Here is a 16,504-nt window from a genome sequence, read left to right on the forward strand (position 1 = left end):
CAAATATTCAACAAACGAATTAGAGTTATTAGGAGTTGTATGGGCGGTGGAACATTACAAAATTTATCTCTACGGCTCCGAATTCGAAATTATTACCGACCACAAAGCTCTCCTTTCCACTTTTTCACCTAATCACGGAAACAAAACGTACCATAGCCGATTGACAAGATGGGTAGATCGTCTTCTACCAATCAATTTTACTATCAAGCATTTAGCGGGAAAAGATATGGGTTTTACCGACTTAATTTCAAGAACTCCTTCGGGTAAAGCAATTCCCCCATCACATTAAGACGAAGAATTCGTAGTTGCAACTACCAAAAAATATATAATGCACTCAATCCTTTGGATAATGAAAATCCATTACGTAATTCAATTAATTCAATTTCGGAAAGTTCCCAGTACACGAAATTACGAAATCACGTAATAATTACAGCATTGAATTTCGTCAATTCTTCCATCTCAATCTGCAATCAAAAACACTATAGAACAGAATTTTGTAACTCTAAATGTATTCCCTCGGATTTCTCAAGTTTCCAAATTTCCTCAGAGCACAAAAAGTTAGTAACTAAATTTCGAGAAAACCTCAAGTTACCTGAAAGACCTTTGGATTTAAATACATTATTCAATGCAAAGTTGGTTGCTTTATTAACGGAAGATGATGAGATGTTAAACCCAATTGTGAAGGCTTTACAGAAAAAAGTAAAAAACATCAACGCCAATTCCCGTTATTTACACCAATTTTCGAAAGACCTTCATGAATCCGACGGACTATTATATATGGATGGAAAATTGGTTATTCCGTTTACACTTAGAAACGCCCTTTCAAAAACTTTACATGAATCTCACCCTAGCCAATTCGGTATGAAATACCTGGCACAAAATCTTTGGTGGCCACATATAAACCGGCAAATTTACTTCCACGGGATTAATTGCACACAATGCACCCAAACCGGTAAGAATATAAAAAGCATCATACCAACTACACAAATTAGCGAACTTCCCGCTTTATTTGAACCTAATGAGGAATTAAACCTAGATTTTGCCGGCCCATTAGATAACAACTGGGGAAACAATAAATACATCTTATTATGTATAGATCGTTTTTCAAAATTCCCATCAGCAAAAATTACATCTTCAACGTCATCAAACACGGTAATCGAATTCCTGCAAGATTATTTTTATCTCCATGGGATTCCTAACTCTATTTGTGTTGACCACGCATCCTGTTTTACTAGTCAGAATTTTAAATGATTTTGTAATTCTCTTAATATCAAATTAATATTTTGTACAGTTGGGGACCATCGTTCTAACGGTCTTGTAGAAAAACTTGTTCATACTGTAAAAATCAAGTTATTAGCAATGTCTTTAGAACAACAAAAACCTACATTACAAACTGCCATCTCGAAAATCATTTGGAATTTACGATCTTCCTTTCAATCAAAAATAAAACGCTCACCGTTCGAAATACACTTTAATAGAAAACCGAACACGATCTGGAAGCAATTGGCATCTAGTAAATTATCCGGTGGATTTTTAGACAAAGGGAAGTCGATCTTAAGCAGAGAAAGGGCCCTTGACTGGAACGCTGACGATCGGATAGAGGACGGATACAAAGACTTTCTTGTACCGAAAAAGAACCAGTCACCATTGGAGAAAGTCTACGATTCAGACCTTCCTACAACCTCAAAACCTTCATCTTGTTGAGTGTCCTTAAACAGTCCGTTTAAAGGTAATTTACTACAAAAAACCAACGGAAGTATAAACGGAAATCCCTTCTATAAACAATTAGGCCAGAAAAAAATAAACTCAACAAAATCCACGGTTGAACTATCCGACGGAAAAATCATTAGAAAATCGGACATCGCCATCCCAAAGTCTAAACCCTCTACAATCCGTTCATTCAAAGGAAATATCTCTTTTCCCTCTTTTTCTAACAGTGATTTACAAGTAGGTCCAAGAAAGACAAACAAATCGAAGACGCGGAAACTAGTCACTAAGACAGGACGACACACAGAGTCTTTCACCCCGGTCACCACCAGATCTAGAGGAACGAAACAGCCTACTAAATTCAACAAATCGAAGCGAAACCGAAATAAAGCCTCGACTTCGAACACAGGATACTTAGCAGGTGATGAATCCATGTTCATTCCGTCGGATACGTCGGACATTAGTGATTGGGAATGGATTGCGGGAGGTTTTCCATGCAGAGAAATGATAAAAAAACGCTTCATTTCAGATAACCTCATTTTTAATGAAGAACCTATCCCATCATTAGATCCTCAAACATATCAAACTAATATAAAATCTGACATTTTAGACGAACAACTTCAATCTACAGATACAGCGGAATGCCCAATTAGTATAAAGCCAGCACCTCAAACTACCTCACACCCACCTGGCGAATCTTCTACCGCTACGACAACAGAGGGCCCAAACACTCCTTCGGATTCAACAAAAGCATTGGAAGGAGAAAATCCGGTCGAATTTCGAGTCTTTGAGATAGAGGACCCCTTTGACCAAATTGCAACTAGTGAGGAAAAACATCCTAAAGAAATCACTATCACCGGTAATGAATTTAAATTAAGTCGTTCAAGTCGAAATGTTTGTCCCCCACAATTCCATGGCAAGCGATATTACATAGATATTATAGATGAGTTCGAAAACCAACCAGGCTCCGCTAATAACCCTATATCTCTGGACGAGGGTAACAGCTCGGGCTCCCCCACACAAACCTTCAGAGAGAATCTCTCGGATAACCAGACCCACATTTGCGACACTCTACCGGAGGACCGTGCACCGGGCCCAGCGTACCCTCCATCTCCTGATCAATTCTCCATCGCCTCTACTGACGAATCCCTAAAGATGCGGTGAATAGTTTCGACAACTACATCGACTTAGACAGTGAAATTTTTAACGCCGAGCTAGAAAAATTCATGGAAGGGGACAACTAAACTCAATCAAAAACTTGAAAACTCGCATTTAGTCATTTATAATCGTACTAGTATTTTGTTTCAGCGCAGTTAGAGTTTACCTATTTATAACTAGGGATTGTAATCCGCCGGAATTAGGAATTATATCATTCTTTCTAATTCAGTCATTCCTTCGGAGCACTAAAATTTCATTTGTTATATCGTGCAGTATTTAATTTTCAATCCTTGTTGGACTTCTCGAGAGGGAGAAAAAGGGTTAGATAACATGTTATGTATCATGGCGCTTGGTACTTCAATTTTTTTCCCACTAAGGGGAATGTTGCGAATCTTACCATTCGTCTTATTTCATTTAATTAGTCTTAAAGTATCTTAACTGGTTAATTTAGATTTGACCTTGTTATCTTCATTCTCTCCGACGGAGAGAATGACCGCTCACTTTTTAATGTTTTAATTTAGAGATTATTTCACTTTTTAAACATATCTTATTTGTAACTAAGTAGAACTATCCGTAACAAAGAAACATTTTATCACCCCTAAAAATGCAATATTTGAATCACTTAGCTGGTCATAATTTTGAGCCGTCTACGTATTGACAGAAAATTGGAAACTGTGCGAATTATATATTTCATTTAGCAGCTTTCAAAACAATAGATTTACAAAAAAAGTCGCAGATGAAATGAATTTTGAGCTTAGGGCTTTTACTCTTTTAGACGAGGCAACAATTTGGTCAATAAATCGAGCAAAAAAAATTGGCAAAAAAACAACGAGCACAAATCCGTCTTTTATTTCGAAAGTCGGACCGATTACCAAATTATTTGGAAATAAAATGGAGCTGTTTCAACTAATGTTTTAAAAGCAGAATCGGTGCTTAAGTGGTCTCAACAATTTCAATTTTCGAGCGACCAGTTATGGAAAAAAAAATTTCGGTGAAGTGAATCGAAAATTTTTGAAAAAAAAATCGGTCCTTTTTCTGGTGAAAACGTTTTTGGTATACGAAAAAAATAGCTTCAGCCTAAAAAAGAGTATTGGACGTTATGGAGAAAGTGGCAGCCTGAGTCGAGCTGGGTTGCGGCGGTGACCACTCCCCTTTCATGAATTTATAACACAAAGTATTTCAAATGGTTGCAAAACTCTTTGATTGGCATAAATAACAATTCCAATTAATAAATAAGTAAATAGCTCAGTAAGTTTAAGTCGACGTTCATTCTTGGAACAAAAATTGATTTTTTTTGCGAAAGTCAGCTTGTTTTTTTTTGTACTTTTGCTTTGACCTCACCTTCGATTCGGGGATATCAATGGTTGATTTTACTTATCATTATTATCCATTTCCTGGGACCAAATTTTGCTTTTCCGTTTCCTTAGCACTCGGAAATCCTTAATGTGATTGTTGGCCACAATAAACAACAACCAGCCCTTAGATATTCAATTATCAGAGAACATGGACAGCAAATAAACCAGCAATTTCCATTATTGTTTTACAGCACTTTTTAAAAAGTTATCGGCGATAAAGTTTAACAGCACGATTCAACAGCAGGCTGAAAATAAATAGATGAAAAGTTTTAATGCTTTTAACTACCACTTTCAGCTATCAGTTTATTATGTAGCTCTTGAAAAATCGTTTCAATAAAATGTGTGCGACATATGGTTAACACGCATTGTTTTATTTGAATGAACTATTTTTTTAAAAGATAGCTGCATGCTGTCAAAACATCATTCCATGATAAATACATTGAAGCAGACGTCACTTGAAGCCTCAGAGATTGAAAAGCCATGTTTTGGAAATTTTATTACAATTGCCCTAGATTTTTCAATATCTGTTTATAGAGAAAGAAAGTATTTCATTTAATTTTCTAGTCTTTATTCCAATATCAGTATTACATACCAGTAAAATAAGTATGATTTCGGCGCTCGGATCGAGGTTGTTCCGGCGGAAAACACTCGAAGCCGACGTTATGAAAACCGAGCTGAACCGATGTCTGAAAACTTCCGACTTGGTTCTAATCGGAATCGGATCTATGGTTGGCAGTGGAATGTACGTTCTAACCGGGGAAATCACTCACACTACAACCGGACCTGCAATCGTCCTCTCGTTCCTAGTCGCCGGGCTCGTGTCGGGTCTCTCGGCTTGGTGCTATGCCGAGTTCGGATCTCAAGTGCCGAAGGCTGGTTCGGCATATGTCTACACGTACTTGACAATCGGAGAGTTTGCGGCTTTCGTGATTGGCTGGAATCTCATTCTCGAGCACGTGATAGGTGCGGCAGCTATTGTTCGGGGGTTAATGGGTTACATCAATGAGATTTCGAACGAATGGTTTGAGAACTCTCTTCCAGAAACTTTTCAGGATCAGAAGTTTGATCCCTATACAAGCGTTATTGTTCTGGTCATATGCTGTCTAGTTTGTCTAGGTGAGTCCTGAAAAACTTTAAAATTTGTTGATTGATTTCATTAAAACTTAAAAGATTTAGCATTTTTCAAAGTCACAATTTGAAAATACATAATCAAAATTCCAAAGTTCAAAAAGACAAGAGCGCATATAGGACTTTCTTGAAGGGCATTTTAAGGGAAGTTTAGAAAAACAGACAAAAGCAATGTTTTTAAGCTTTTATTGGAAGGTTTTGACTAACAAATTGTGTCAGGCGAGGGTTCAAATTCTTGAATAGAGATGCGTACGCCTTTTCTCTTCACGAAATTGGCTACTGCAAAGGAGAGATAACAAGAATCATAATAAATTGTTTCCCAACGATATCAAATTACAGAATTATTTTTAAAAAAATACAAACACAAATCTGAATCGTAATGGCAGAACACCATTAAATACGGCCCGTTTTCAGGTGTCTAATCGAGCGGAAAACAAATAAATAGTTAAATTCTTAGATCCAATTGATTGTTCTACGCTTTTCCTAAAAAACAAAACACTTTTTGTTTTCTTGGTCAATCAGAAATTTAAAAAATATCAGAGCCTGCCCAATATGGTCGCATTTCCTAGAATGTAGTTTTCCAATAACTTCTGAATAAAACTCTTCAATTGAATCAAAGAAGCTCCTATCAAAAAACTGACCCAGGTGAGAAAAAGTTTCAAACAATATTAAACATTTTTCGAACTTTAGCTCTTTTCGACCCTCTGGTGACTTTTTTTTCTATTTATAGCTAATGTTTGATTTGGTTTAGACTTTGTATATATGGTGTTTATGAGATACTAAGTCGCTGATTGTCAATCAAAAGCCCGGTAATGTGAGTCTCCGTCAAATTTCGTTCCTTGATTGTGGAATCAACGACAATTTTTTTTGCTTTTTTTGTAATCAAATTCATCCCTATTCTTGATAATGTGGACTTAGAGATTGTTTTCATTCGATTCTGTAGGTAATACAGCATCACTTGAAAATTGGATTGGAGATTTCAGAGATAATATCTCCGAGGAAAAAATATTTTTGTTCCCTTCAATAAAAATGGGGAGGACCCTGCATTCGGGTGTGTTTTAGTTATTTTTTCCTTTTTCTTTTTTTTTTGTTTTCCACGTAAAATCAAGTACCACAAATGAACATCGGAAAGTGATATATCATAATAAAGACCTTTCAGTTGTGATTCGAAGGACAATACAAAATTTGAAGATAAATATCTCAATGTCGGAAACAAACCATTTGAAATTTTTGATTTTTGATCTGGTTTAGAGTGAATAAGTTGAGCGAGCGTGCTTAAAATAGCTATTTATGCTTAATTCTAACCGCGAAAACTTAATTTTACTGGAATAAAGTTAGTTTTTAGAGTTAGTTTGCGACATTTTTGGAATCAAAATTTCCAAAAAAAATTTTCAAAACATTTCTGCTAAAAAATGGAAAAATTTTAAATTTTTTTTTGATTTTTTAATGATTTTTTGTTTTCTGACTCTATTCATTTTTTTTCAAATACTGTTTTCCAGTTTGCCTTTTTTATCATGACTGTCGAATATGCCCAAGTTCCAGAGAACTTAGCTTGTAAATCTTAAGACTATGATCGGAACATTCTGTGCTATTGGCTATCCTTGTTCCTAATCGTTTTCATATCAATTTCTTAAACGTCAGTATTGTTTCAGGCGTAAAAGAGTCAGTCTTGGCCAACAATTTCCTCACATTAATCAATATCTCAGTCGCTTTCTTCGTCATCTTCGGAGGTATCTATTTCTTCAACTGGTCCAACTTCTCCTCGCCAGATGGATTCTTTCCTTTTGGTGTGGGGTCTATTCTAGATGGAGCAGCCCAGGCATATTTCGCCTTCGTTGGCTACGACTCAATTGCAATAGCAAGTGAAGAGGCTCTCACGCCTTCGTTTTCGATTCCGTTCGCACTCGCTTTCGACGTCCTGTTTGTCGGCTCGTTGTACTGCGCCGTATCCTTCTCGTTGATTCTTCTCGTGCCGTACGATAAAGTCGACGAAGACGCCGCCTTCGCTTCGGCTTTCAAGTACAATGGGTGGCAGTGGGCAGCGTACGTCGTGTCTATAGGGGCCATAGCGGCCATGACTTGCGCTATGCTTGGAACTGTGTTCACGATGCCAAGATGCATTTACGCTATGGCCAACGACGGTCTGATTTTCAGATCCCTCGCCAAAGTCAGTCCAAAAACTCAAACTCCAATTATAGCCACAATTCTGGGTTCTCTTGGGATTGCAGTTTTTGCGTTCTTTTTAACCTTGAACGAACTTGCTGAATTTATGTCAATCGGAACTTTACTCGCCTATATAATAATCGCCCTGGCTGTTATTGTGCTCCGTTATTCGCCAAACAGTTTGCTCAAACATTCGGATTTGGACTTGAGTATAAATGAAGGACCTCGCTTGGGAAAGGCTCAAATAAACAGTCTTTCACTTTTTGTAGTTATGGTTATGGCCACTAATCTTTTTATTGCATGTGCTTCTTGGGTCTCTGACGAGTATTTATGGCCGATGGTTGCTGTTATTTCCATTTCAAGTATTATAACCTTTGTTATTTTGATTTACTTGGATGCTATTTCAACGGAAAACCCTAATTTGAATGAGTTCAGGGTTCCCTTTGTTCCTTATTTACCTGGATTGTCAGTATTTATTAACTTTCAACTCATGACCCGGCTGAACTATTTCACGTGGATTCGCTTTGCCCTGTGGATGCTGGTCGGTTTTGTAGTTTATTTTCTATATGGAATGCGCAATAGCTCTTTGTGTCGAGAAAAAGTGGAAAATAATCAAAAAGTTTATGGATCGACGGATGAAACCAAACATCTGCATGAAGAATCTTCGATTACGAGCGAGTAGAATTAATGCTCACGAGAGCTGCAAAATCTAAATTGGTGCACTTGATTCCAAATCAAATGACCTTAAATTGTATTTATTTAATTAATTCTTGAAATAGAAACGTATATTTAATTTTCTACTTCTAAGTTAAACATAAAACAAAGGTCTTTTCATATCTGACATAATGAATTCGAAGCAGTATTTGAAATTGTTTTCAGCGGTTTCAAATCAACAAGTTTTGTGTTTGAATCAACCTCTGCTGTTTTGAAGTGAATATCTATACCCCCACATGTTCGCATATTCTTTAAACAATCACCCGATATACTTGTATACCCACCAACACTTGCTATTTTTGCATATTTTAAGGCTGGCCTTCGAGACATTAAACTCGGGGTAATGCAAGGGTTTTCCTCAGCATTTTTATTGAGTTAATTGAAGGCGGAAAATAGAAACTGAATAAAAACTTTGTTAAATCAAAATTTTTACATGTTTTCTATATCAAAACTCTAATACTACTCTCGGTTGATATGCTGCAAATGTTTGAAGGTTTTCATCTGAAAATAGATTTTGACATTTTTTTCGCGCATGGCTTGTCTTTTTGATGAAATCCGGTTCCGTATTCTTTGTTTTTGACCTAACCTGCCGCAAAAATTCATAAAACGACTGACCAGCTGCACTTTAAGCAAGCTGCTTGTTGAGGGGAGGAGGTGCATCAGATGGCTGCGGCGCATAGGCAGTTGGAGTTGCGAGTTGCGAGTATCCAGTGTTTCCACAGTGTCCAGAATGATACTGTGGGTATGCTCCAACGTTTGCATTCCTCATCCTAAAACTTTTGTCAAGAGACAATTTAGGCAATAAACAAACAATCATATTACATAATTGTTTAATTAAAAACGAACTGTACAATCTGGTAATTAAACCTCACAAATAAACAATAGGATATATCAGGTCGAAAAGACAAACACGCAAGAAGACAATAATAACAAAACAAAATCAAATTATCAAAAAACGAGTTTCAAAAATACGAAACGCAGTTTCAGAATCAGATACAAACACGATACCAGAACTTCAGGTAATAAAAGACTCGATAAACACGAAAAAACCGCTAGAAAAGCAAAGACATATTGAAAGTTACACATTAACAGTCTAAAGATACAAAAAATGATCGAATACAACAAAAATATCGAAGACAAATTAATACTCCCAATTTTTATTTTACTTAATTATAAATTCAATTGAAAAAGGTTACAGCCCATGTAAACAGGAATTTCCCGAAATGAGAATAAAAAGACAAATCCTTGACCACTACCTCAAAGCAATATGTAATATAACATCCCAATATGGTATATTTACAATAGAAATATTTTCACCAAAACCAAACCATCCTATACATCAAATACAAACAGATGACATAGATGCAGAATTCTCAAAAGTTTTCACAGAATATATAAAAAATATAAAACACCAAAATTCACAAAGAGCAAATTTAGTCTTTACAAATGATTTCTTTTTACTTATTTACAGCTATATATTTATATTGGAATTGAAAGAAACACAGAGTCTATCACCACTTCAAACATCTGGACATTCAATTGTAAGACATAAAATGAATATTTTCTCAAAAATTCTAGATCCAAACCGTGAAAATTTTTTAAAAGAAATTCACAAAATGTCAAACACGACCTACAAAAAATCTTAGCATGGTTTATAATTGATTACTTTTTTCACAATATCGATTTCATAAGGCAACCAAAAAAAAATTTTCGATAAAAAAACTCAGATGACGAAACGGTATTAGCAGATGAAACAGATTAAGTTTGGGACCCTGATTGTTCTCATCCATCAATTATTAAAATAACAACAGATGAATAAATTGCAGCAATTACAACTAACTCCGTAGATAGTAATACGTTAAATTAACTCCACTAACTTTTGATGCAAACTATTTCAAACTTTAATACGATAGTTAACGATAGGACAGGAAATAATAGTCTAAACTCCACATTTATTAATACACAAAAAAATTAAATGGAACAAGGAAATTTACACAAAAAGGTATTCAAACTCCATCACACTTTGTTAATGAAGAAATAGTAGAAACAATGCTAACGACAACACAACAAAGCATTTCTCCTATTCACCTCGGATTTCAACACAACAAAGTTTCCAAATTTCCTCAGAGCACAAAAAGTTAGTAACTAAATTTCGAGAAAACCTCAAGTTACCTGAAAGACCTTTGGATTTAAATACATTATTCAATGCAAAGTTGGTTGCTTTATTAACGGAAGATGATGAGATGTTAAACCCAATTGTGAAGGCTTTACAGAAAAAAGTAAAAAACATCAACGCCAATTCCCGTTATTTACACCAATTTTCGAAAGACCTTCATGAATCCGACGGACTATTATATATGGATGGAAAATTGGTTATTCCGTTTACACTTAGAAACGCCCTTTCAAAAACTTTACATGAATCTCACCCTAGCCAATTCGGTATGAAATACCTGGCACAAAATTTTTGGTGGCCACATATAAACCGGCAAATTTACTTCCACGGGATTAATTGCACACAATGCACCCAAACCGGTAAGAATATAAAAAGCATCATACCAACTACACAAATTAGCGAACTTCCCGCTTTATTTGAACCTAATGAGGAATTAAACCTAGATTTTGCCGGCCCATTAGATAACAACTGGGGAAACAATAAATACATCTTATTATGTATAGATCGTTTTTCAAAATTCCCATCAGCAAAAATTACATCTTCAACGTCATCAAACACGGTAATCGAATTCCTGCAAGATTATTTTTATCTCCATGGGATTCCTAACTCTATTTGTGTTGACCACGCATCCTGTTTTACTAGTCAGAATTTTAAATGATTTTGTAATTCTCTTAATATCAAATTAATATTTTGTACAGTTGGGGACCATCGTTCTAACGGTCTTGTAGAAAAACTTGTTCATACTGTAAAAATCAAGTTATTAGCAATGTCTTTAGAACAACAAAAACCTACATTACAAACTGCCATCTCGAAAATCATTTGGAATTTACGATCTTCCTTTCAATCAAAAATAAAACGCTCACCGTTCGAAATACACTTTAATAGAAAACCGAACACGATCTGGAAGCAATTGGCATCTAGTAAATTATCCGGTGGATTTTTAGACAAAGGGAAGTCGATCTTAAGCAGAGAAAGGGCCCTTGACTGGAACGCTGACGATCGGATAGAGGACGGATACAAAGACTTTCTTGTACCGAAAAAGAACCAGTCACCATTGGAGAAAGTCTACGATTCAGACCTTCCTACAACCTCAAAACCTTCATCTTGTTGAGTGTCCTTAAACAGTCCGTTTAAAGGTAATTTACTACAAAAAACCAACGGAAGTATAAACGGAAATCCCTTCTATAAACAATTAGGCCAGAAAAAAATAAACTCAACAAAATCCACGGTTGAACTATCCGACGGAAAAATCATTAGAAAATCGGACATCGCCATCCCAAAGTCTAAACCCTCTACAATCCGTTCATTCAAAGGAAATATCTCTTTTCCCTCTTTTTCTAACAGTGATTTACAAGTAGGTCCAAGAAAGACAAACAAATCGAAGACGCGGAAACTAGTCACTAAGACAGGACGACACACAGAGTCTTTCACCCCGGTCACCACCAGATCTAGAGGAACGAAACAGCCTACTAAATTCAACAAATCGAAGCGAAACCGAAATAAAGCCTCGACTTCGAACACAGGATACTTAGCAGGTGATGAATCCATGTTCATTCCGTCGGATACGTCGGACATTAGTGATTGGGAATGGATTGCGGGAGGTTTTCCATGCAGAGAAATGATAAAAAAACGCTTCATTTCAGATAACCTCATTTTTAATGAAGAACCTATCCCATCATTAGATCCTCAAACATATCAAACTAATATAAAATCTGACATTTTAGACGAACAACTTCAATCTACAGATACAGCGGAATGCCCAATTAGTATAAAGCCAGCACCTCAAACTACCTCACACCCACCTGGCGAATCTTCTACCGCTACGACAACAGAGGGCCCAAACACTCCTTCGGATTCAACAAAAGCATTGGAAGGAGAAAATCCGGTCGAATTTCGAGTCTTTGAGATAGAGGACTCCTTTGACCAAATTGCAACTAGTGAGGAAAAACATCCTAAAGAAATCACTATCACCGGTAATGAATTTAAATTAAGACGTTCAAGTCGAAATGTTTGTCCCCCACAATTCCATGGCAAGCGATATTACATAGATATTATAGATGAGTTCGAAAACCAACCAGGCTCCGCTAATAACCCTATATCTCTGGACGAGGGTAACAGCTCGGGCTCCCCCACACAAACCTTCAGAGAGAATCTCTCGGATAACCAGACCCACATTTGCGACACTCTACCGGAGGACCGTGCACCGGGCCCAGCGTACCCTCCATCTCCTGATCAATTCTCCATCGCCTCTACTGACGAATCCCTAAAGATGCGGTGAATAGTTTCGACAACTACATCGACTTAGACAGTGAAATTTTTAACGCCGAGCTAGAAAAATTCATGGAAGGGGACAACTAAACTCAATCAAAAACTTGAAAACTCGCATTTAGTCATTTATAATCGTACTAGTATTTTGTTTCAGCGCAGTTAGAGTTTACCTATTTATAACTAGGGATTGTAATCCGCCGGAATTAGGAATTATATCATTCTTTCTAATTCAGTCATTCCTTCGGAGCACTAAAATTTCATTTGTTATATCGTGCAGTATTTAATTTTCAATCCTTGTTGGACTTCTCGAGAGGGAGAAAAAGGGTTAGATAACATGTTATGTATCATGGCGCTTGGTACTTCAATTTTTTTCCCACTAAGGGGAATGTTGCGAATCTTACCATTCGTCTTATTTCATTTAATTAGTCTTAAAGTATCTTAACTGGTTAATTTAGATTTGACCTTGTTATCTTCATTCTCTCCGACGGAGAGAATGACCGCTCACTTTTTAATGTTTTAATTTAGAGATTATTTCACTTTTTAAACATATCTTATTTGTAACTAAGTAGAACTATCCGTAACAAAGAAACATTTTATCACCCCTAAAAATGCAATATTTGAATCACTTAGCTGGTCATAATTTTGAGCCGTCTACGTATTGACAGAAAATTGGAAACTGTGCGAATTATATATTTCATTTAGCAGCTTTCAAAACAATAGATTTACAAAAAAAGTCGCAGATGAAATGAATTTTGAGCTTAGGGCTTTTACTCTTTTAGACGAGGCAACAATTTGGTCAATAAATCGAGCAAAAAAAATTGGCAAAAAAACAACGAGCACAAATCCGTCTTTTATTTCGAAAGTCGGACCGATTACCAAATTATTTGGAAATAAAATGGAGCTGTTTCAACTAATGTTTTAAAAGCAGAATCGGTGCTTAAGTGGTCTCAACAATTTCAATTTTCGAGCGACCAGTTATGGAAAAAAAAATTTCGGTGAAGTGAATCGAAAATTTTTGAAAAAAAAATCGGTCCTTTTTCTGGTGAAAACGTTTTTGGTATACGAAAAAAATAGCTTCAGCCTAAAAAAGAGTATTGGACGTTATGGAGAAAGTGGCAGCCTGAGTCGAGCTGGGTTGCGGCGGTGACCACTCCCCTTTCATGAATTTATAACACAAAGTATTTCAAATGGTTGCAAAACTCTTTGATTGGCATAAATAACAATTCCAATTAATAAATAAGTAAATAGCTCAGTAAGTTTAAGTCGACGTTCATTCTTGGAACAAAAATTGATTTTTTTTGCGAAAGTCAGCTTGTTTTTTTTGTACTTTTGCTTTGACCTCACCTTCGATTCGGGGATATCAATGGTTGATTTTACTTATCATTATTATCCATTTCCTGGGACCAAATTTTGCTTTTCCGTTTCCTTAGCACTCGGAAATCCTTAATGTGATTGTTGGCCACAATAAACAACAACCAGCCCTTAGATATTCAATTATCAGAGAACATGGACAGCAAATAAACCAGCAATTTCCATTATTGTTTTACAGCACTTTTTAAAAAGTTATCGGCGATAAAGTTTAACAGCACGATTCAACAGCAGGCTGAAAATAAATCGATGAAAAGTTTTTATGCTTTTAACTACCACTTTCAGCTATCAGTTTATTATGTAGCTCTTGAAAAATCGTTTCAATAAAATGTGTGCGACATATGGTTAACACGCATTGTTTTATTTGAATGAACTATTTTTTTAAAAGATAGCTGCATGCTGTCAAAACATCATTCCATGATAAATACATTGAAGCAGACGTCACTTGAAGCCTCAGAGATTGAAAAGCCATGTTTTGGAAATTTTATTACAATTGCCCTAGATTTTTCAATATCTGTTTATAGAGAAAGAAAGTATTTCATTTAATTTTCTAGTCTTTATTCCAATATCAGTATTACATACCAGTAGAATAAGTATGATTTCGGCGCTCGGATCGAGGTTGTTCCGGCGGAAAACACTCGAAGCCGACGTTATGAAAACCGAGCTGAACCGATGTCTGAAAACTTCCGACTTGGTTCTAATCGGAATCGGATCTATGGTTGGCAGTGGAATGTACGTTCTAACCGGGGAAATCACTCACACTACAACCGGACCTGCAATCGTCCTCTCGTTCCTAGTCGCCGGGCTCGTGTCCGGTCTCTCGGCTTGGTGCTATGCCGAGTTCGGATCTCAAGTGCCGAAGGCTGGTTCGGCATATGTCTACACGTACTTGACAATCGGAGAGTTTGCGGCTTTCGTGATTGGCTGGAATCTCATTCTCGAGCACGTGATAGGTGCGGCAGCTATTGTTCGGGGGTTAATGGGTTACATCAATGAGATTTCGAACGAATGGTTTGAGAACTCTCTTCCAGAAACTTTTCAGGATCAGAAGTTTGATCCCTATACAAGCGTTATTGTTCTGGTCATATGCTGTCTAGTTTGTCTAGGTGAGTCCTGAAAAACTTTAAAATTTGTTGATTGATTTCATTAAAACTTAAAAGATTTAGCATTTTTCAAAGTCACAATTTGAAAATACATAATCAAAATTCCAAAGTTCAAAAAGACAAGAGCGCATATAGGACTTTCTTGAAGGGCATTTTAAGGGAAGTTTAGAAAAACAGACAAAAGAAATGTTTTTAAGCTTTTATTGGAAGGTTTTGACTAACAAATTGTGTCAGGCGAGGGTTCAAATTCTTGAATAGAGATGCGTACGCCTTTTCTCTTCACGAAATTGGCTACTGCAAAGGAGAGATAACAAGAATCATAATAAATTGTTTCCCAACGATATCAAATTACAGAATTATTTTTAAAAAAATACAAACACAAATCTGAATCGTAATGGCAGAACACCATTAAATACGGCCCGTTTTCAGGTGTCTAATCGAGCGGAAAACAAATAAATAGTTAAATTCTTAGATCCAATTGATTGTTCTACGCTTTTCCTAAAAAACAAAACACTTTTTGTTTTCTTGGTCAATCAGAAATTTAAAAAATATCAGAGCCTGCCCAATATGGTCGCATTTCCTAGAATGTAGTTTTCCAATAACTTCTGAATAAAACTCTTCAATTGAATCAAAGAAGCTCCTATCAAAAAACTGACCCAGGTGAGAAAAAGTTTCAAACAATATTAAAAATTTTTCGAACTTTATGAGTTATGACCGATGGGTATAACTCATAGAGTAATTTCGGATAGGGTACACCGTCTGCTCGTCACGCTATCTTATTTTCGGCCGGATAGATTCGTGCAACTTCTTAGTCTAATACCGATCCTAATCTTACTCTTATACTATCTAGTCTCAGGTTGTTTAACTAGTCTCTGCTAGGCTCAATAGATCTAGGGTATACTGGTTTATTGCGGTTGCTGAAGTCTTCTTGGAGAGTCAACTAATTTCTAAGTTAAATTCAAATCTCTCTGGTGCTGAAATTACAAGTAATTCCAGCACTTACAAATAAGTGGGTTGTTAGTTAGATGGATCATGATTGGTTAATATTAAATACTTTACATTGGTAAAATATCTAATTTATCCAATCATAAAATGTAGTTTAGATCAGGTTCCACCCATCCGGGTTTTACAGAGTTTTTTAGAATAGTCTTTCTGCAATTCAAAGGATGGATGATGGACGTTGGTATTTGGCGAACATCATATTTCTTCTGGGTTCTTCTTGTTAGAGAAGTTCCAGGTTCGATCGTTGTGTCATCTCATGACAACGACTGGGTTTTCGCAACAAACTCAAATCTGATTTCAGAATGGTTGGCTATGTCAGGTTTTTCTGTTTCATTGATGAGAACTTCTTTGTGTTTTATCTTGTC

General features: G+C 36.2%; 2 protein-coding genes across 3 annotated transcripts in view; both read left to right on the forward strand.

Moving 5' to 3' along the window:
- Positions 1 to 4,453: 4,453 nt before the first annotated feature.
- LOC134844330 (solute carrier family 7 member 14-like) lies at positions 4,454 to 8,304 on the forward strand. Its single transcript, XM_063860965.1, has 2 exons — positions 4,454 to 5,336; positions 7,001 to 8,304. The coding sequence occupies exons 1-2, from the start codon at positions 4,826 to 4,828 to the stop codon at positions 8,191 to 8,193; spliced, it is 1,704 nt and encodes a 567-aa protein (XP_063717035.1). The 5' UTR covers positions 4,454 to 4,825; the 3' UTR covers positions 8,194 to 8,304.
- Positions 8,305 to 14,257: 5,953 nt separating this feature from the next.
- LOC134844173 (solute carrier family 7 member 14-like) overlaps positions 14,258 to 16,504 on the forward strand; it is a 32,215-nt gene continuing 29,968 nt past the window's right edge. Inside the window, exon 1 of one of the 2 annotated variants that reach the window (XM_063860725.1) lies at positions 14,258 to 15,140. In XM_063860725.1, the coding sequence (XP_063716795.1) occupies positions 14,630 to 15,140 (511 nt within the window). In that variant the 5' untranslated portion in view covers positions 14,258 to 14,629. The remainder of the gene's footprint in view (positions 15,141 to 16,504) is intronic. The other variant, XM_063860726.1, reaches the window with a different exon arrangement.

Source organism: Symsagittifera roscoffensis, chromosome 4 (genome assembly GCF_963678635.1).
Source record: "Symsagittifera roscoffensis chromosome 4, txSymRosc1.1, whole genome shotgun sequence".
Classification (NCBI taxonomy): Eukaryota; Metazoa; Xenacoelomorpha; order Acoela; family Convolutidae; genus Symsagittifera; species Symsagittifera roscoffensis.

Bases quoted from the DNA above. Each gene is read 5' to 3' on its own strand.
- LOC134844330 (XM_063860965.1), top strand. From the start codon at position 4,826: ATGATTTCGGCGCTCGGATCGAGGTTGTTCCGGCGGAAAACACTCGAA. The intron at 5,337-7,000 runs GTGAGTCCTGAA...GTATTGTTTCAG, and splicing joins ATGCTGTCTAGTTTGTCTAG to GCGTAAAAGAGTCAGTCTTG.